General features: G+C 40.4%; 1 protein-coding gene across 3 annotated transcripts in view; it reads left to right on the top strand.

The window, feature by feature from the left end:
• The window catches only part of LOC102778968 (mediator of RNA polymerase II transcription subunit 13-like), an 86,248-nt gene that overhangs the window by 4,174 nt on the left and 59,702 nt on the right, over nt 1-22,372 (top strand). For all 3 annotated transcript variants that reach the window (XM_087843726.1, XM_087843725.1, XM_087843727.1), the window contains one exon: nt 16,183-16,420. In XM_087843726.1, the coding sequence (XP_087699852.1) occupies nt 16,183-16,420 (238 nt within the window). The remainder of the gene's footprint in view (nt 1-16,182; nt 16,421-22,372) is intronic.

Genomic DNA, 22,372 nt, shown 5'->3' with positions numbered 1-22,372 from the left:
TGGGGGCATGGTAGGATTACTGTCATGAGCTCCGTGTGGCCCGTGTCAGATTCTTGAAATTGCTGCAATCACACAACCCACAAAACAACTGTCTTGTGTGCTGGAGATCATCCATCTGTGACAGAAAGCAAACAAGAACCTTTTAGGTGGGAGGCAAAAAAAAAAAAAAAAGAAAGGAAAAAGAAGTGACACGGTGAGCTAAGTCGAAGTGGCACTGAAACAGGGAAGGGTGGAGGAAAGGGAGAATAGGAGAAAAAGGAATGTTTTGGGCTAAAGGAGCGAGCAGAGAGAGAGGGAGAGGCTGATGGACTGAAGCAGAATCTGTTTTCATTTTAGGAAAGTATTATGACTGATGTGCATTTCCTGACTGCTAGCCTCAGCCTATTTGAGCGAGAAACTGAGAGTGAAAGAGTGAGACAGAGCACGAGAGAAAATTAAAGAGGGAGAATGTAATGGGAAAGAGAGTGAGAGAGAGAGGGAACAGTCATCTTTCTGTGGACTGGGCAGGTTCTTATAAGACTGAGTCCCAGCCTGAATATGAAACGCAAGGAGGAGACAGTTAAGAGCCTCACAACACAGGAAGCCTGTGTGTGTGTGTGTTTGCACTGGGCACACTGTAAACCATGCAGACTCTGGAGGCAAACTTCAAACACCCGTCATATTATACACACAGGCAGACAAACACACCCGGAGATGCTTTCACAAACACAAGCAGCAACACAAAAAGAGAGGTGGTGGTGGGGGGTGGGTTAAGAAAAATAAACACCCACATTCCCACACTCAAACATATGCATCGCAAAAGTGCACGGGCACACTAAAGTCCTCCCACTCTTGCGTGCGCGTACACACCATGGACCTCGTCGCCTTCATCCGGGGTGCGAATGTATCCTACATCCCAGTGCAAACATATGTGGAATGGAGAGACCTTAATTAAAGGACTTCTCCTGTCCCCCTCGACAGAGGCACGTGGAGTGTAACACTGGTAATTAAGTGTCCTCAAGTAGAGGTCTAATGTGATCAACTAAAAGGTGCTCATTAGCCAAACTGTATTCCAATAGAGATCTTGCTTGTATAATGATGATGCTACTGTCTGGCGTGGACATAAAAATGCTAAGAGATGAGGCTGAGGGAATAGCATTAACAGCGGTGTCTTGATTTATGGCAGGTGAGTGGCCATGGCTTGTAAGAAGAAGCAGGTAATCAGGAGCGGTGCCTTTTTAATTTAAGCTGTTTGCGTCTGCTTGTTATTAATGGTAGAGAATATTGCAAGGTTGCTTAGGGATGAAAAAGAGCTGGTGGTTGGATAGTGTGCATGTCGTGGTCTGCTGAGCCAAGAAATTGTTAAACTGGGCATCATTTGAATTGTGTGTTTGAACTATACAGCAAGACTACTGTTTTTGGTATTTGGTACACTCTAAGAATGAAAAATGCATAGCTGTTTAATATATATATATATATATATATATATGTAGGTTGTTTGTTTGTTTTTACCATAACAACCTCTAAAAATAAATAATTATTAGCAAATAATGTCACGTATATTAGTAGTAGTATATTGTCGGTCCTCTCAATACGATAGATATTATTGCGATTTTTAACATTTTGAGATATTCAGAGATTTAACATCTGCAAATGATGATCACCTAAAAAAATATGTTGTTGTGGTTCTCAGCGGCAGCCTGCGGCTGAGCTCAGTCTACCGCATGCCTTTCCACTTGGCTGCCTGTTGTAGTAAGACAGTTAACTCGCTGATTGCAGGATGAAAAACTGTGAGTTAAATTTTGTCAGTATTTGTTTTACCAAAAAGATATGTCATTCAGTTTTTCTCTTGCTGCAAAATGAAATTAGATTGTCAAGCATACCAACGCTGTCACTGGAACCTGCTATAAATGAATAAAAAATTCAGACTGATATCAGTGTACAACTGAATAAAACAATAAGGTGGCAGTTACATTCAATCTGTTTCTGATGATAGAGCAATTAACTGTGATAACTTTAATTGTGATGTCAAAAATCACCTGTCCGTTGCTGTCTGTGTAGAAATTCCCTATTAACTATTACAATTGCACTCAGCAACATTCCTGTTCTATAGTAACATAACCAGAATACAACCAGCTGGCAGCCAATTGAGTCGAGTCCCCTTGAATTCTGCTCATTGACAAAGATTCATTCAGACTGAGGGCAACATGCCTGCAGTCTGTATTTATAAACTACTTGCAACTAGGGGTGGGTTTTTATAATCGATTTATCGATTAAAATCGATTCTGGCTTGGATTACGTAAAATCGATTCATTAAAATCCTGAATCGATTTTTTAATATAAATTTATTTTGCCCGAAATGCCAGAATCTCAGGTGAAATCTCACAAAATTTCAACAATCACCAAACAGCTAAAACAGTAAATGAGAGCAGGAACACGGATTCTGCACAAAGACTTAAACACACAGCGCAGCCCGCGGATCAGAATCAGTTAGATGTCGAATTTCTCACAGTTGGGGCTGAAAGCCGACGGGTCTGCGCTTTGTGTTCACGCCCTTTATGCGCTGATTCTAAAGCTGTTAGTTTGATGTCTCTCCAAACAATATTGACCGAACCAGCAGCAAAAGAAGATCCAAACTACGCTTCACAAAAACATCGTCAAGTATTCACTCTTACTTTTACTGTTTTGCTTCAACCACGATGCACATCGCTCTCTCTCTCTCTCTCTCTCTCTCTCTCTCTATTATTCGCTTGCTTGTTATGCACAAGTCTACCATTGTTTACATCGCTATCGGCCGACTTTTTTTTTTCTGTTTTATATACTTCCGAAAAGAAAACCTAATTTCTGCCGTTCAATGCTGAACAAATTTAAACTTTTTAAAATTATGCAAAATGCAAAATGCTTAGCCGTGTCTCTAATAAAACCGCTGTAACTTCAGAGGTAATGTTCATGTGTTGATTAATGGTTTTCTTTCGTTTTTGATGTACTGCAGAATATTTTTATAAAATCCAGGCCAGGAAAAATCACCTTCATGTGTTTCTGTGTTTTATCTTCAGCTACTTTGACACAAAGGCATCTGCTGTGACGCTCACACCTCTGTTAAAGTCTTGTGTGTGTCAGCTTCCTTTTTATAGATACAAAAATATGTAAACGTACTAATCAGAATTATAATATTTCTGACTGTCAAAATTTCCCATATTCAAATCGAAGTGAATCGAATCGAATCGAATTAAATCGAATCGTGGATCGAATCGATTCTGGACCTTGTGAATCGGAATTGAATCGATTCTAAAAATCAGTGACGATACCCAGCCCTACTTGCAACTATTTGCAAACCTTCAACAATCTTGCTGAGAGCGGTTGCAGTCAGTCCAAGTCAGACTGCAACTGTTTGCAGAAAGGTTGCCTCCTACCAGGTGACATGTACCAATCGCCTTATGATCAAAAGTGTGAGTGATTGTGCTGGTGTTGGATGTTTTTTCGGTTTCCTTGGCTAACATTATCTCAGGATGGTGGTACATGAGGTGATCCCTCTTATTCATCGAATTCCCAGAGAATTCCCTTTTGGGATTGTTGGTCCTGTATCGATACACTATCACTACGTGAAACTATGCTGCATCAGGTTCCCCCTACGTCTAATAAGTAGCAAAACATACAAAAAGAGCAGGAGTATGTGAGTAATAGATTAGATGTAGTGTCACCATGATGCTGTTTATTCTTCTGCTGTAAATGGCCTGCTCAGTGCACGTCTCAGTCACAGTTATTTACCCGCCAAAATCATGGGAGTCTAGCCATAAACCAGTCTTTAGTAACAATTTTTCAAACTGTAGCTAAAGACATGCAGTGATAGCACGCAGAATGACTTGTTTCCTTGTGTAAGCACAAGCGTTTTTTAAAGAATAAATTACCCAATAAGCAAGAAAAGGAAAAGGAAAAGGAATTTTTTGTGGAGATGGTTCTCTTTAAGAAACATTAGCCACGACATATGTAGTGTTAAACTTGGTTAAGACTACATTAAGCTGTGGAGTTGTGTGTTTTTAATGGAAGACACTCCACGCTGTCCTTGGTGAACATTATAAAAGCGGAGGAAGAAACTGCCCACTGGTGTGTTTTGTTATAGAATAATGCAAGTGTATAGCACAAGGGATTAAGTCATTCCAGGCTTGTCTACACATACAGTTGTCAGTATAAATTTAGCATCTTTCAAATCTATGTGTATATAAAAAAGAAAAAGATGATTACAAAATCAGGATCTGTCAGATGAAATGATGAGTAAACAAACCTTAATCTAGGCATTCGATATCAGATGCCAGCATTGTTTAAATAAATGCGCTGCAGCTTTTTTTATACAAAGATTTTTAAGGGCGACACTGAAGCCAGGACAGCATTAAGGAGTGATCATTCCAGGCTGCTCGCTTGTAGTTCAGACAGGTAGCGCTGGCTTCACCTAGTCTCTGTGCGACACCTCCCACTAATCTGCCACCGCCGCCGCAGAGGGAATCCTTTGTCATGGCAATAGGTCCTGTTCAAGCAGTGGCCCACCTGTCTGCCTGGACGGGGCATGCTCTGTGTCAGAAACACATGCTGCACTCAAATAAGTTGTGAATGAGCAGTGTAGTAGTTACAGAAATAGGATAGAGTACGAGTCGAAAACAGGAAGACGGGAATCGCCTCGCTCGTACTTCTGTTTTCACTACACATCCCTTTTCTCGTAAATACTCTCGAGTGTAGTCATGGATCTTATCTGAGCAGAGGGCTTGTCAGGGACCTGCCGCAGAGGTGAAGAACGGTTCAAAGGCAGAGTGGGCGGGAAGGGAGGGAAGGAAGCGCCGCCGGTCCCAGAGCTGGATATGGGACAGGATGGTGCAGGAGTATTTTGGAGCACGGTGGCTTGAGTGTGAAATATGTAAACCCAGCAGTGCCAGCTGTGTTCTATTCTTAGCGCCCGCTGGTGCTCCTGCATGTGTGTAGGGCGACAGAAGTCTGAGAGGGGAAGGAGGATTGGCAGGAATGGGCAGTAGCTGGTGCCATCAGCTGCCCGTGACAGCTGGAAAGTTTGGTAGGTGGTTGGCGAACAGGCTGATAGACTTTTAGAGAAATGTGTATTGAAAACATCATTGTTTAGTGTTGGTTTGCCAATTTTCTGGTCATACTGGGATAAAAAGTACAACATTTTCTTAGCTTTGCACAAGAAAACATTTTATTCACAGAAGAAAAATACATACATACATATATATATATATATATATATATATATATAAAAAAAAAAATTAGACTAAATGGATACTGTGTATTACACAGTAGGTTATATTATTTGTATGATAATTACATTAAAAATAATCCAAAAGGTACAAAAGAGCACAAAGACAGCTGTGAGCTATAGTTCATACTTATTCTACCTGCCACTCAGAGTGGTCCCACCTCTAGTAATGCATATATTTTAGCCATAATGAAATTTAAATGGGCCAGTTATAAATAAAAATCAGTTTCATGCAGCTGTTATGAAGGGGAAAGTAGCTATAAAAACCAAAGCTGTATTTTACCACGCTATAAAGACGTTTAACTCTATTGTAAGGTTGGACATTTTAACATGAGGGTCTGTGGGGACTGACTTGCTTTTAGAGCCAACCACAAATGGACATTGGAGGCACTGCAGTTTTTGGCACTTCAGCATTGGCTTCATTTTTCAGCCCTGGAGGTTGTAACTTGGATGATGCAAAACAGCTCTTGATATACATTAAAGCCATGATTTAAATGTTTTATGCTTTGGAAAATAAGGAGCCATGCATACTTTCCTAAAACAAGTTGACGTTGTAGTTAATTATAGATCCTAAGTAAATGCAGTTTCCATCAATTAAGTTGTTATTTGTTATCTAAAAAAAATAAAGATATCCCCAGCAGAGTCACATTTCCACCTACTTCTGCTGTTTTCCGCTACACATGAATTTCACTTTGCTCCTCCACATCTGGATTCAACACAAATTCCAAAGGATGGTACCTAATTGTTAGACATATTCCAGAAACCGGTCAAACTTTTGTTTTATGATGCCGCAGGTCTCATGTAGCATCACACAGGCGTGCTGGGCTTTCCTCGGGGAGATCTGTTTGCTATCTCTCCACCTGACTGCAGGCCAATTGACAAAGAGAATTTCTTTTAAGGGAGATATTGCCCTGCTTGTAACTGGGCAAATATTTTCTGCAAGCCAGACAGCTTTGCCAATATCATGGCTGGCTGGGATTCAATTGCTGTTAGAGCGCACTTAGGTTAAAGGGTTTCTCTTAGAGCTGCAAAACAAGAGGGGAGAGAGAAAACATTAATGTTGTCTGCCGCGCTGTTGCAAATTCTAATTATCGTGTGTTCATGTTCCATTGAGAGATTATCTGCGACCAATCAGACGGGTACTTGATGAGAACAAACACATTATGTGCAGACTGTTGATTCACGACCGTTTGTGCATTGATTCTCACTGCTCTGCCAAACGGCGCGGTCTCTCTCATCTTGAATTAGGCAGACACTCATGATTTTTCAAATGCTAATGAAAATTTGTACAGCTCAATTTCAGTCCCGGCTTGCTTTATGGAATAAATGGACATTGCAGTGTAATAGCGACGCACAAAGAGGTTTGATGGAATATTTACCAGACAGGACTGAGTGAGTGTGAAGACACGGGGCTGAAAGCGTTCATGCCATGTTGTTGTTGTATCGGGTTGTAAAGAGTGAATGGATGCACGAGGAGGACTTGAGTGGGATTACGTAAGATTGTGTGAGTGCATGTGCTGGAGTGCAGAGGACTTTTAGTGTAAAAGCTCTGATTGGCTACCACGCCCACTTAGTAAGCAAAACAATGGATTAGAGACAGCAGTCGGGTGAGTTGCAGGTTGGAACCTGTTCAGGTGTGACCTACTGAGATACTAATGGCCTGGCAATGCCTTAGCCCTCCACCCACTCACCTACATGCAGTTTCGTGCTTTCCAGGTTCCTTCCTTAAATTCTGTTTATCTGCTGTGATGAAACAACTGAAAAGTCATGTTGACTTATGGAGGGCTGTCTTTTTATCTGAAACGGCATCCCTGTGGGGGGGGGGGGGGGAAAATCAATGCAGGAAATTACAAGCCAAATTAGATATTTTTCATACTGCTTATGCTCCATTTGCCCAATTTCAGGAACAATCAGACTATTAACTACTTGTAGGCATTTCAAAAAGCCTCCATGCAGTGCTAATTGTACAATTACTGCACTGAGTAATTTTTTTTTTAATACAATTTAAGTCATTCTTGCTGCACAAAAACTCAGTGTGTAATCCTGTACAACGGTAATGTTCAGTCACATTGGAGCTCATGAATTCCAGTTGTACGGGGCGGGGGTGGTGGTGGTGGTGGTGGTGGTGGTGGGGGGGGGGGGGTAAGGGTGAGTAATGCTGTAATTTATAACAAATATTCTTAATCTATTGTAAGTTCAGTGTTAATGAAATTGTAAATAACATTTAGCTGTAAATAGTGATATGATGAGCAATAATACTTGCTAATTATTATTAACAATATAAAATCTGAGACTTTGGCGTTCATTCATTTGACTAATTTGACTGAACTGTCCTATAATATGTCTTGTATCATATCTGATAAAAGACTAAAATTTCCACTGTGCTGAAATGTGCCAACAAACAGTTTATTTTATATTATTTTTAATGAAAAACAAATTTCTAATTAGTTGTTAATGATTAGCAGATAGCTTTGCTCATTTTAAAATAAAGATGTCATTACTCACTAGCGAGCCTAGCTCATTCCCAGGGTGTCAAACCGCCGTTTTTCCAAAGCCACTGGCGTCCCAAAGATCCACACAAGGCGGCCTTTGGTGTTGCAGCTGTGACACAACTGTCCCAGCAATAGTGAGACTGGTCTGAGATCCAGCGTCACGTATTAGACTCCCTCGGTGGCATATCACTGTATTCTGTATATGTGCCATATAACCCCCACACACTCTTAAACAAAGTGCCATAAATGTCAGTTTGAGCTTAATAATATCTAATATTGTAAACACTTTATTGCATATTAACAGGAAATAACTATTAAAAAAAATGTAATTAACAGTAAATTAAAAAAACTAATTAATGATCAATTTAGCGTTTATTAACAGTGGTTGTTATGAAGTGTTGGGAGGTGTAGCTGTGCTCAGGAGGGACGTGCAGCATGCGGCTCTGTGATTTTGAGATTTTTACAGTACTGTAATGTTATATTTTCACTGTAACCCTGGAGACAGAAATCTCCAAACTTGAATATCTTGCTGAATTCCTACAGATGTTGTATGTTGCCTAGCAACTGTTTTTACTTCTCTCTCTTCCTCTTGTGATTCTCCGTTTTTCTGTCTTTTGTGTCTTTTGCTCATTTCTCCCTCCCCGTGGCTTGTCACAGTTAATTAAGTTACACCAGAGACACTAGTAAAGCAGGGGCTGGTTTATTTATTTGCACGTTAATAATTCAGTCGGAGCTGGACCGCTGCTTTAGTCTGTCCCTTAATGCTTTGAAAGCAGCCTAATGCTGCAGCTTGTGTTGTTTCATTTTGCAAATGGCAGGGGATCTTGTCTTTCAGATGTGGCTTCGCTACTGTACGCAGTGTCCAGCTGTCTTTGTTGGTCTTCCGCCGCTGCTCCTCCTACCTCCTACTTCTCTTTGTGTCAGGTGAGAAGTCAGGGTTTGATGGAGGCTTTCCGCGGCGTGATTGGCAGGTCTATCCGTCACTCAGCCCTGGGGACTCTCACTGCTCTAATTAGGTCGCTTGGCTTGCTCACCTCCCAGGGCTGGATGCTGCAGCAGAGCACAGATCAAATGACGGTCCCTTGTTTTGCAGGGGCTTGTAAAGGTGGTGGCAGAAGGCAGAGGAAAGGCATCTGTTTAGTGTCCCAGAGGCCTTTTTTCTACACCTGTTTGGCGCTTTGGTGTCGCTCTCGCTTCCTCGCAAGTGCAGTAATGTGCATCGCTCTTCATTTGTGTTGTAAAATGCCAGAAGGGAGCGCGACTCCTTGTGGGTTAATTTGATTTCAGCGGGTTAATTGATGAAGGGGGAGTCGTTGCCTGTTCTGATTTTTGCCACTGGCTCCTCTAACTGGTGCCTTCTCGGTGTTGACTTAGCAATCGCAGCCTCAGAGCTCACGTTGTCTTTGTTCATATTTAATTTCCGCACTTGATTTTCCGTTGGACTGCTTCAGCATTTCAGCGCTGAAGCGATAAACAAACACACACACACGTAAAAAAACAAAAAAAACAACTGTCATTAAAGTTGTAAGATTTCACTTCCTTTTTTTAAATTGTGACATCTACTGTAGAACCAAGTGTGGCTCTGCAACAATCACTGAGCAGTTACTTTGCTGAAAATACTAAAAGAATGGCAGCTACTACGTCTGCTCGCAGCATAGCCAAACAGATCAGTAATTGACCTTCCTCATCAGGCCGCACAAAAAAATTGGAATCTGATTTCATTCTGCAAGCAGAACAGCAGAGAAGTGGCAACCTATTTCTTTATCTGACGATGTAAGGGAAGAGAACCAGGCAGCATGTGGAGAAAGAGAGCCGTGAAAGTGGAGAGAACTGAAGCAGGGAAAAACTAAGGTATTGTGTAACTGTCAATAATGCCCCAGATTAAAGCTTTCTTGATTTGAAGATTGATTTTGAGGCTAACCAAGGGAAAAAAAATTACATTTTGTTTCATTTAACTCCTTCACGAACGTATCCAGTGCGTTCCCAGTTGCATGCTTTTAACGTGAATGCTTTCAGTTCTAAGAGAATAAGAGGATGTGATCTTGTTCACATTGACCTGAATGTGACAGCCACATGCCATAAAAATGACTATGAGGGGAATTAATACGTGTAAATATTAAAGGGGATTTCCATAGATGGAGTTTCTTAATTTTATTCTGCATGCACAGCTAATTTCTGTCATGTCAAGAAAACAAAAACAAAGTCCAATTATTGCAAGTACCATTCATGAAAATCTTTATACTCCCAAATACAATATGTAAGAAACAATGTGAAATAATCTCACATTTTACATGTAACAACATTATGTGTGTTTTCTTAAGAGCTTATCTAACTTAGTGTTGTGGGAATGCGACAGTCTGTCCCAGCTGATACAGAGCTAGTGGTTTACACACACCTGGGAGAGGATTCTAGTTCATCACTGGTCCTAAAACAACCAAACACCTACCAAATAACGGGACACGCACGGCTTTACCCAGAATACCCAGATTACCCAAAATCCACTGCTTCTCATTCGTATACAGCATATGTTTTTTCCTACTTTTTTCTACTGTGTGATGTCAGTGAGGGCAGATATGCTTGTGATCATCTCAGGCGCAGAAGTCCTGCCCACCTGCTCATCAAACCTTTTGCTTGCGAGAGGCAGCCAATCAAAAGACACTTGACTTAAAGCGGCGAGGACCCGTTTTCAGAGAGCAAATAAAGTCCTCTGACATTGAATCAAAGGGAGATGGATGCTGTTGTGTTTGTCTGATAAAGACAACAAGTCTTATCTAAAGACTCACGGGCATCACAAGCGATCTGAACACACCCCAAGTATTGGCAGCTTGGCAAGCGGCTAATCAGATTTGACATTGATGAGAAAGCTATGCCACTCTAAGACAGACTAAGTGTTCGGCATATGCCAGAGTAGGTAAAACTGCTGAGCCAAGCTGTCTCTCAATCGCCTAAAGTGGCTCCTTTGTCAGCCTGCGAGGCTCTTGCGCTGAGATTCCTAAAGAAGTGGCGTCTCTCTCAGACGACATTCTCTGTGTGCTTTCTGTCAACTTTGGTAGAGTATTAGGCGCTTATCCTCTCAGATGATCACATCGGCTGCGTTCCTGTTAGAGTCTCAGGCATTTGCCAAATACATTTAGTCGACCTAGACTAAATATATTTCCTCTTAACTTTCGGTGTAAACGCGTGTTTTCAAAGATCTCTTCTGTCTTCTGCGGCTTTATGTGCTATGGCTTTTCACGGCAGTCGTTTGTCCTGAAAGTGAAAGGAAGTGCTCCGCAGAGTCATGTCTGAATGCTTTGTCAGTACACGGCTCTTTCTTTTTCTAGGGTTGGGCCAAAGGAGTGTGTGTGTGTGTTTTCCTGCATCAAAGTACTACTCGGGGAGTTCAAGAGGTCCATTCAGAAGGTCTGCAAGTTTTCAAGAGAAAAATGAGGGGAGTGAAAATATTTTCAGACTGTGGAGACGTTCCTGAAAAGTCTATGTCAAGTGTGTTTTCCTCTCAGCTTTGCCATCTGAGTAATGAATGTTTCCTGTTCATTGTAAAGCTCCCGGGCTTTAAACAACATATGCACACGAGTTCCAGTTTGTTTGAGCTGTCGTATGACAAACATCTCTAGAAATGGGATCCACTTCTCTCTCTCTCTTTTCCTCTTTAAGTCATGTTGTGTTCAAGCACAGTGCGCTAAAGATTAACGCACTGACTTCCATATTTTTGTGATTACAAGCGCGGGACTGGTGTACTGAGGCTGACCTCTGGTTTGGAGACAGATTCTGTTATTCTGAGCCCCCCCCACCCCTTTTTTTCTCCAGGAAATACCTTTTAAACTCTCAGCTTTAAAGTTTGGATTTCTTTCCGACACCACCTTTCAAAGATAAAAGATAGAATCCACCCCATTGTGCGAATGGTGGGAAGATTTTAAAGCAGCTATAGCTAAAGCTAAAGCTGTGTTTTCTAGACAAATAAAAAAAAAACAACAAAAAACACATAAAAGGATAAATAAATAAAAAAAAAGGCAAAGAGAAAAAGTATGAGACACACCTGCCGGGATGTATTACATAGGCATCTGTGGAGGTGAGAAAGTGCTGAGAGATGAGTGGGAGAGTGAAGACGAGGAAGATAATAGAGGTGAGAGTAAGGTCAAGGCTTTGGTCCGTCTTAGCAATTGAAGGAAAAGCTTTTGTTTTTGGTCCTGCATTCAATCAGAAATTGAACCAGCCAACCTGGAGAACAAGGGGCTCGGAGGAGTGCAGGGTTTTATTGACAGTGAAACAAAATCTTTCCATCTTTTTTCTTGACCCCTTTGCCTTTTTCCCCTCCCCGTGGTAGTGTTTAAAATAGACAGAGACTGCAGCCTGGAATAATCTTTGATTTGCTCTTTTCTACTCGGAAGGGTGATGAGGAATTTGCTGCTTTCAAATACACATTTGCTGTGCTCTTTTTGCCGGCTTGCAGACTGACAGTCGAACCAAGTGCGCCGACGGCACAAAAGGACATTTTTGTCCTAGTTAATTTCTCTCAGATTGATGAGAGTCGAATCCCAATTGGGTAATCCGTTCTTTTATAACATGTTTTTACAGTTTTGCCTCATTTAGCACCAAAATTGCTCTACTCATACAGCACATTGTTGTTGTTGAAATCCATTCTCTGATTTGGTGTGATCTTCAGGAACTTAACCCCCCATTCCTTTAAAGAGCGGCGATGACAGAATTATACTTGAATGAGTCAAATAACCGTTTTTTTTGTTGTCCTTTGTGACTGGGTTTTCTTCAGCACCATGATTTGTCAGTGGAGTAGCAAATAATAGCTCCGCTCTTTGTCTCCAGACTCAGTTGTGATATCAGTTGAATTCACATGCTTGACAGATTTTGTCTTATGTGTTACAAGTGGTAATTTATTCATACAAATATGAGAATTCGCTGTTTGTTAGCACTACTACTGATTTCGGAGGTCTGATAGTGAAGGTGAAGAGTGCTGAGAGATCATTATCATCCAGCAAGAGTGTAGCTATCACTGCCTCGGTGTACAACTCATATATTAAAGAAAAACACGGACACAATATTGATGAACGCGCACGAGGCCGATAAATGAACGAAAACACACGCGCGCGCGCAGACAGATAGATGAGCAGATCTTAGCTGTCACGTCTGAAAAATAACTGGACATCAGTCGGAAAATATGTCCGCCTCCCGATGCATGCCAGTGATTTTTTTGTAATTTTTTTTTTATTTCGAACACTTCTGGTCTGCACATCATCACAGCTGCGGTGTGTGTGCATGCCAGTGTTTGTGTGCAGGCATGTGTTTGGATGTGCCCGCCAGCGTGTGAGCGCAGCTCTGTTCCCCCTTCCTTCAACTGTGCCACAGCTAATCCTCCACAGGAGTTCAGCAGCACTTGCCACATGGCCGAGAAGTACACAGCACCTTTTTTTGCGCACTCTGGCCCAAAAAGACAAAAAACAAACCAAAAAAGTTCATTATTTGATAAAACCTCAGCCTTTTCCACACATAGTGGGTTTTGTCTGATTGTTGGGGGTTTCTCTGTGTTATTGTTGGCTCTTTACCTTAAAATCTAAAGCGCCTTGAGTTGATTAGAATTATACTGGCAGAAATTAAGGTGTCTTCTTCCAACTTTTGCTATAAATTGCTGTGCAGACTTCTAAGCGGAGCATGTCTGAAGAGGGCCGTTTGAAGAATCCGTTCACGGGAGCGTGCGTTTCGCTGGTATGCCGCCATTGTAAATATATATTCTGACACTTTGCTTCCATCATCTCAGAGCTCCTGATGCAGTAGAAGCAGCAGACAGCTGTGCCAAACAGTGGAGGAACTTTTGACATTGACTGGGAGTGACGAGGCAGTGCAAGCAGATGTCTTCCTCTTTGCTTTGGGACAAACAGCATCTTTGACCTTGTCACGGCTAATTTTAGGGCTCAGCTTATCACAGCGCCAATGTTTATATCTTCTATTACACGCGCTGTCGTTATAGAAGGGACGCGCTCGTAATTATGGGTTAGTTTTGCTGCAAGGATGTTCCTGCGTGCCAAATGCATACTTTATTGTATGCTCACAATTTAGGACGTGTGCCAGTAGGTAATGTGGATATGTTCGTTAGGAATACTTGAGCATATACACACCCTTCCTCAGAGTCTTTGCTTTCTCTTTTTAGCTTCTTATTTGGGTGCAGAGAGTAGTCGGCAGTTTGCAAACACACTTAACATTTCTATAAGCCTCCTTGTCCCCTCTTTTTACACTCATCACAACTGTAGAGCCTGCTTTTCTTCACCCACTCAAAGACACCGCAGGCTTTAATTTCCTTTGAGCTGCTCTTTTCTACCTGTCTCTGCGTTAAAGTGGGTCAGTATTTTTCTTCCCTTCGTTGGCCTTGGATGGCTTGGTGCCTGGGCCAGTGTGCCAAACATGATCCTCACAGCTGGGTGAACACAGGGGAGGAGAAGAGGGCAGCGCAGCACACTCGGAGATTTTCCCTCTGCCTGCCAAATCTCTGTCCTGTTCAACAATGCCTTTGTGCACTCTGCTCATTCATGCTCGAATGCAAACACGAAAACACAAACAAAGATCAGAATATAGTTTCCGGAGCACACGTGATCATCACAGGATCGCTGACATTTGTGTGTTTTGGTTTCTTTACCCACACTATGTGTGTGCTCCTAAAAAAAAAAAAAAATCAGCATTATGACAGGATTATGTCTCCTGTCAGGCTTTGATGGAGGAGACGTTTCCAAAGTTGCAAGTCTGCAGCAGGTGACAGAAACACCCTTTATCTCATTAGGTTAAATGGAGAAGATGTCAGTTGCTGGGCGAGATTCCAACCATTGAACCTGACACTTGTTTCCTCTTTTCACGTCTCTCTCGTTTTTGGCTTGGCCTGCATTTCAGTGCCGCCACTCCTGCAGTAGTTCATTCATGCATTTCACTCAAGGCCATCCTTTACGTCTCCCTGTCACTCTCCAGCTCGTCTCTCTGCAGTAGTTACACACTCTTTATGCTATCTTTACAGCAGCACCAGCAGCGGCGAGAGCGGCGAGTGAAAGCATCGATTAAATAAGGTTACAACAACACAACAGGGAGACGTTAAATAATTTTAACTGTTTACACAACGATTATAGCCGTGTAAACAGGAAGTCGGCGAAAACAGAAAATGAATGGACGGCACATGTGCAGATGTTGATTAAATCAGCAATGTCTGATGTGATAAAACAATTTATATGGTCACTGTTAAAAACCACACCTAATGGGTTCATCCATAATGCTCGTTTTAATTCATCTTCGATATAATGATGTTTTTTTTAGAAGCTGATGTTTTTAGAAATCCTCACTACAACAGTATTGCACATTAACTATTAGTTAATAAATGATTAAAAAAAAAAGACATTTATTAAACTCAGGATCATTTTAATCATCGTTCTGCAAGACGTTCAGCTGTAGTTCATTTATGCTGCCGACAAAATACGAAACAAAACAAAACAAAAGGTAAATGAAAAAGAATGAATAAATAATTTAGTCATGAAAAGTAAAGCTATTATCTGTGCTGAAGTGTGGAGGATGAAATCAGTAATCTCACAGCCCGGGGAAAGAAACTACTTTCTGTGGCACGGAAGTGGATACATCTGTATCGCTTGCCAGATGGCAGCAGGGTGAACAGGCTGCGGCTGGGTTGGGCATTGTCATTTAGCATATCGCTGATGTTCGCTAGATCGGTACCTATGATATTATGAGCATTGTTAATCACATGCAGCAGAGCCTTCCCATCCTGGGCTGTGCACAACCTATCAAAGTTTGTGATGTTTCCAAATGACTTTTTCTTGTGCGTGATTTAGGAAGAACATTCATTTCCAAGGGTGTAAATGTGTCATGTCGGTGTCCTAACGATTCCCAGGAATCTAGAAGCGTTCACATGCTCCAGCTCAGCTCTGCTGCTGTGTGTTCGTGTATGTCTTTGCCTCCGTTTTTTTTTTCAATCGTGGAACAATCAGTTTCTTGGTTTTGTTGTTGTCAAGCAGTAGATTGCTCTCTGTGCAACACACTGCAAAATTGTTAATTTTCCTCCTGATATAAACTCATATCGGTGTCAAAAATAGAAAAGAAGAAAACCAACCGTCGCTTTTTAACTGAAGCCAAGACAGCATCCTGTAATGTCTGGCCTGAAATGCAAAAATATTCAATGCAGAAGTATAAAAAAAAGCGTGAAACGGCAAATCCGTTCGCTTTGGTGAGCCTTGCACCAGAGAACAAGACAAAAAAAAAGGTGAAATGATTAAAGAATTGTTAAAAAGATTACTTGCTAAATTAACTTATAAATGAACTAATTATTTTACATTGCATTTAACTGTGATTGCACTGAAGCCACGGGGAAATGACTCTATTATTTACTGTAAGTATTAACAATGCATTACAAATACAAGATTTAAGGTTCTTTTAATTGCTCTTCTCTTCCAGGCGGAGTTGACGGGCATTAAATGGCGTTGCTACAGGTTCTCCAGCGGCGGGGAGTACGGGCCCGTGATCTCCGCCCCGGCCCAGGACGACCCGGTTCTGCGCAGCTTCATGCGCTGCGTGCAGTCCAACCTGCTGTGCGTGTGGCGACGCAAAATCAAGCCCGATGCCAAGGAGCTGTGGATCTTCTGGTGGGGCGAAGAGCCCAACCTTACTGGTGTCATTCATCAAGAGCTGGAAGGTGAGAAAGAGGATGAAAGCGATGAAGGATGAGGGTCGCTCCTGTGTTCTATCCATCTCAATTATTTTTCCATCCCATCGGTCTTCGCCTCAGCTTCCATTGTGCTCTGGAAGTTGAGGTTGTAAGCTTTACGGGCTTGTAGTTGCTTTATATAGAGGGGAGTTATCATGTGGAATACAGTCTTCTTGTGCTTTTAGTGGATTTTATGAAAAACTGTCAGAGAAGTAGTGAAATATGTGTTGTGTGTGAGATACATATACACAATAACGCAGGGTTTCATAGTGTGGCATAATGCCTGTATGTTATACATGAGCCGCAGGGGCTCTCATATAGCAGACCTGAGTATTATGCAGATTCAGGCTGTTTAGTCGGCTGCACATTTGTTTAAGATGTTTAGGGCATATTGATCCGGTTTGTGTGGAGCAGTCCTATTTCTGAGCCCCTTATAGCTCATATCTGTGTTTGCTTTTGCATCTCAAGTGTTTATATGCTGCTTCAGGACTATCACTATGATGAAGCGCAGCAAACGAGTAGATTTTTCTTGCCAGCGTGACTATGTGTGGCGGCGTGTGCTGGTGAAAATTACACCGAGATATCTCACTTGAGAGAGTGCTACTGTCAGCACTGTTGTCCCTATTTATAGCAACATTTGCATTATCTCGCTGTGCACGTGTGTGGAAGTCTAACGTATCGACCGAGCCTGTGGAAGCGGGGAAACAGGAGAGGGATTACGTTGGGTTTGGTTCAGCAGGACATGAGTCGGGAGCTGGGAAAGACAATATTGGATGTAGAGGTGGAAGCGATAGCGAAAATTTCAGTTTTTCGGTTATCTATTAAAGCTGACTTGACGTGAAAAGGCCTTTCAGGCACTGCAGTAGGTATTTGACAGATGTTTTTGCCGCTGCTGGGGAGAGCCTTTTACTCTGCACAAACATGTGTAAGAGAGAAAGATACGCTGTATATTCTGAGTTACGTTTGCATCACTGACACAGAGAAAACTCACCTTTTTTTCATTGCTACCCCTCCCCTATCCAAACTGCCAGCATCCAAACTCCACTTTTATATCTACTCACATCATCCAACTCCGATATAATCTGGCCTTTGTGAAAATGGTATTTTTTCCCCATCGTCATCGATTTAAGAAGATCTATGAAAGCTGATAACGATCACGCAAACACATTGAGTCAGTGTAGTGAGAACAGTGGCAGCATTTAGGCTTTCGGAGCAAAAAAGTTACCTGAAGCCATAAAACAAGCATGTAGAGCGTGAAATTTTAGCATTACCTCACCAATTTACAAGCTGCTAACGGCAGCCTAAAACACTGATAATAACTCTCTTTGACTAGCACACTAAGGTCCAATAAAGCTGATAACAATCTAAGCCTTTTTAATTACATTTTATGGTTATTGATTTCTTCCTGTTGCAGTGGTGTCACTGTTCTAAGAATTTTATTACTATTTGTCTATTTTTCAATGCAAAGATATATCCTGCACATTAACACGTGTTAGACATTTGTCTTTATATGTTACTTTAAAAGAAAGTCAAGGTAACATTTCATAATATTGAGATTTCGGGAGGCTTTCTTTTAGAGTAGTAGAAAGAAAATGACCAAAATGTACATTTCTTATATTTTATATACGGTGTAAACACGTTTATATGTACTAAAATACAACATATTTGCATTTTTACAAAACCTTATTTTGCAAAAGTAAGTAACAAAATGAAAAAATAATTGTAATGAAACATTTTTACTTCTTAAGTCTGAAATATATTTTTTCTGCTTTACATGTGTTTAAAGGCACAAATTGATCTAATGATCATATCTTTGTTATGTAAAAAGAAAAAAAGATAAAGCCTCATTTACACATTTACACATCCATTGTTTTGTTTAAAAAATTGTGTTAATGTAATAATCAACAACGAAAGTCACACGTTATTATTTCTGCTTATTTTTTCTAACTGTAGACTTGTTTCTAAATATTCAGGTTGAATTAGATTCAACATAACTACCCAAACAAGAACCCAGAGATGTTTAGATATGGCTGCCAAGTGGCAAGGCTTGCTTTGGTGACAATGTTGGCCGGCTGTTTATGTTCACAAATGGCCTGTTAATGGCTTTAATTGTGCATCAGCCTGTTGTAGTCTATACACTCTTCTCATAGTGAGTAACTGAATCCTGAAACTATAAATATTTCATTTTTTTATATTGATAAGGTGCTGAAACACAACGACAGCGTCACACAACTGAAAAATGATGCATTCATTGAGCTTTGATATATCTATTTCTTATTATAGTCACTGTTATGTCTTGCTGTATATGCCATTTGATTTAGCAGTGCCTTGTGTTGCAGGGGTTGATCTCGCAATTGTTTGTTTAAGTCCAAGTGAGCAGGTTTCAGGTAGTCTCAATCTACGAAGTAAGAATCTGCTGGATTATGTTTTTGACTTTCAGTACTTCCACTTCTTTATCTTATAGAGGCCAGTTTTGGAGCAATGTTAGTGCTGTGGGATCTCTTTCTACGCACAACAAATGTAGCCTACACATACTCACACACACATCAAGCATACACTTATGATGATAACACTTCTTATTTGTAAAATCTCACAGGTCTCCTATGCATAATTCCTATTAAGCATTGAAAATAGCACTTGGGGTGTAAGAAGTGGTTGATAATTGTTAATTAAAGTGAAGCTGGATTTCTTCCCAATTAGAATCAGTTGTAACACACACACAGGGGATATCAGTGTTTTAAGAAGTCTTAAAAAAGCTGCACACCTGCATATCTGTTCACAGTGGAAAAGCTTGATCTTAGCTTTCTCCCTTTTCTGCGCCTCTTTCTCTGCCTTGCTTACTCACTGCTCTGACTTCTGTCCTCACTTTTGTCACATGCGAAAGTCATGTGATTTCTCACATCACATTGCTCGCCTTGCTTTCCTTCTTAGTTGACCGAGCCTTACACCTTCATATATTCAACACACTGTTGAACGGACCTTAAGCTGCTATGCCTACCTTTGTACTTGAGCAGTTAGTTTGCATTACTGCTAATGCAAACTAGATGCAAATAACAATATGGGCTGGTGGAAATGTCACTAGTGCTGCAGCTGTTTAGTCGTAAACCAAAGTATTAAACAAAAGTTCACCTCAGTTGAAAAGAACAGTTATAAAAATAGGGGATAAAAGTTATTACGTTGAATCTCCAGGGTACCATGTATGTCATACTTATTTTGGTGTTAATGGAAAAGTGAGGGGATAATTAGAGCCACTGGGATTAATCCATTATAGTCTACAAAGATTGTAGCCATTCCGTACTTACTCCCATCTGGAACAAGGGGACGAATGGATAAGAAAAGAAAATCTAAACTCTTTTTATTTTAATGGATTTACTACCAAATGGACATGATTTCCAGATTCATATAACAAAATTTAAAATCCAAGAATTCATTAAAAAAAAAAAAAGACTTATTCATACACATTTGAAGGAACAGCTAGAGCTATTTAGAGTATTTATGTTTTGAGTCATACAGCAGATATTAAAGCAGTGTGCTCTGACATGTTTTTATATTAGCTGGCTGCTCCACTCAAAGAGGTTGTCATCCTTCAAATTTTCAGAAGCTATATCAGACTTGTAATGGTTAAGAAGACGATTATGCTTAACATCCCTTACGCATCAGCTTAAAAAGAGACTGACTGTAGAGTTTAATTGGAATAGCTGAACTAAACTGTAGCACCCTGTAAACAGTGTAAAAACAGGCAAGGAGCTAGGACTCTTAGATCATTTAAACAAATGCATCATCTTGGGAAAGTCATCTTGTTAAAGCATGTTGCGTGTAATGTACCCATGCTGGTAGGTGTTAGAAGAATTTAGAAGAAAGCAGATTGTCTTTCTTGAGGTGAAACGTTCCTGAAAGTCACTGTCAAGTAATTAAACATAATTTAGGGACACAGAATTGTACAGTGATTGGATTTTACCTTTAATGTTATCTTTTGCTTAAAAAAAAAACCTAAAGTAACATATCATTTGCATCCATACTCACTCGTTGTCAAAACTAAAAGTTACTGTTCGATTAGAAACTCGTTTACAGCAGCATCCCCATATGGAAAAGAAATAGTAAAAACTTATATGATTTACTCATGAAAGTGGCCACTTTCTCATTACTTTCATATATTGTTTTAGTAAGTATCTAAAACATACACGTTTCATTTATATAATTTTTTCAAGGGATCTTATATCTGTTTTCACTCTTGTATGCTTTTCATACAAGTTTCACACAAGACAGATACAAACTTTATAAGATTTATATATATCTTTTCCATATGGGTCAATATCAATGTTACCGTCTTTGTCTCATCACTAGCAGTTGAACTTTGACCTTTACAACACTAAGCAACACTTGGAAAGGTCAATGAAGCTTCAGTTTCAGCAACATTGAAGTACTGAAGAGGTATTATAAATATTAACCTGGCCTGTGCATACGTCAGTGTTAGCCATTTAACTATTAGCAGTTACCTGAAAGCTGCAAACCCACCATCAGGTGGTCACAAGCTCGTTTACTCCCAGTGGCGGTGTTGGTATATGGAAGGTTGCATCAGGCACAAGCGCTTTGCCAGATGTTTAGTTATCCATACACTACGTGTGTAGACCATGAGTGGCCACAAAACAACGTAGTACAGGTAGCGCGTAGTGGCTACTTGAACACAAATTTAGTGTCGTGCATGCTGCTTTCAATGTGAAAGGGCCCTAAGCTGTCTGGTGTGCTATCAATGAGGTAGCGGCTAAAGGCTAATAACTATAAATAAAATGATAACTTTAAGGTAGGAGCCCAGCCCGTCTGTAACATTATAATAAGTGTTATTAATTTAACTGGATAACAAAGTTATTTGTGTCTAAAAGTGATTGTATTTCTTGTAAAGTCCCAGATTGAGGCTAAGAAAAGCCTAATGTCAGCTAGCCAAAAACAGTGGCAGCCTGTCTTACTTGTGGAGCCAAGTTACCAGAAGTACAGCACTACCTCAAAAAGCCTAAAAATCTTTTCTTTTTTTTCCTTTTTTTTTTAGGACTACCTAAGACAACCTTAACCCTTTAAAGCCTGAACCATGAATTAATTGGCTAATTAAATTAATTGAAAATAGTGTTTCTTGACCCATCTGATAAAATTAAATAATAATAATAATAATAATAATAATGTTGGTTCTAATTTGTATCATATTTACTACATCTAACTAAAAATGTCTTATTTTGTTAGTTTTGGGGAAAAAATCACACTGATGAGGTAGAAGTCCCAAAAACCGTTGTATATATACATTTGGCTTAAAGGGTTGAAAAATAGATGGAATTATATTTGGTCATTTGTTGTCTAAGCAAACACTGTAACGTTTATGTTCTACGTAAGTAGAACTGATTTAAGTGCTTTTCACACTTAAATTTTCTAACCCACTGCTGGACAACTCTACAAACTCATTCTGATACAGGACAGACATCTCCTCTGGCTGTCCTGCTAGGCACTGGCTGGCACCAAGTAGCTGTTTTTAATATTTTTGATGTTCTGGTGATCTAAGGTAACAGAACAGGTTTAGCCGACTCCCCTGAGCTCATTTGTTTAAATATACACAAAGTAACCCAATTCAAAAATATATCGATATGGGCTTCTGACTATTCAAAGTGATGGATATTTTCACCTGCTGTTTAGTCTTAATTAATTGCGGCTTTGAGTTACTCCCAGCAGCATGTGCAGCTTACTGTTAGATCCAGCCTTGCATCTTTTTCTACTTCCTCACTATACTGCAGCACTCTGTGGTATTGCCTTTGGTTAAATGACAGGCATTAAAGCATCATGTTCAACTCATGGTGACTTGCTGTCCTAAAATCAGACGGCATTGGCCTATAATGTATACAGCATAATAAAACCCAGTGTGGGCTGAGTACAGTTTGTGAGGAAACAGGATTAGTGTGC

The sequence above is a fragment of the Neolamprologus brichardi genome, chromosome 7 (genome assembly GCF_056152115.1).
Source record: "Neolamprologus brichardi isolate AB-2024 chromosome 7, ASM5615211v1, whole genome shotgun sequence".
In the NCBI taxonomy this organism is placed as follows: Eukaryota; Metazoa; Chordata; class Actinopteri; order Cichliformes; family Cichlidae; genus Neolamprologus; species Neolamprologus brichardi.
The sequence above is the reverse complement of the archived record's forward strand: the minus strand, read 5'-3'. Positions and strand labels throughout refer to the sequence as shown.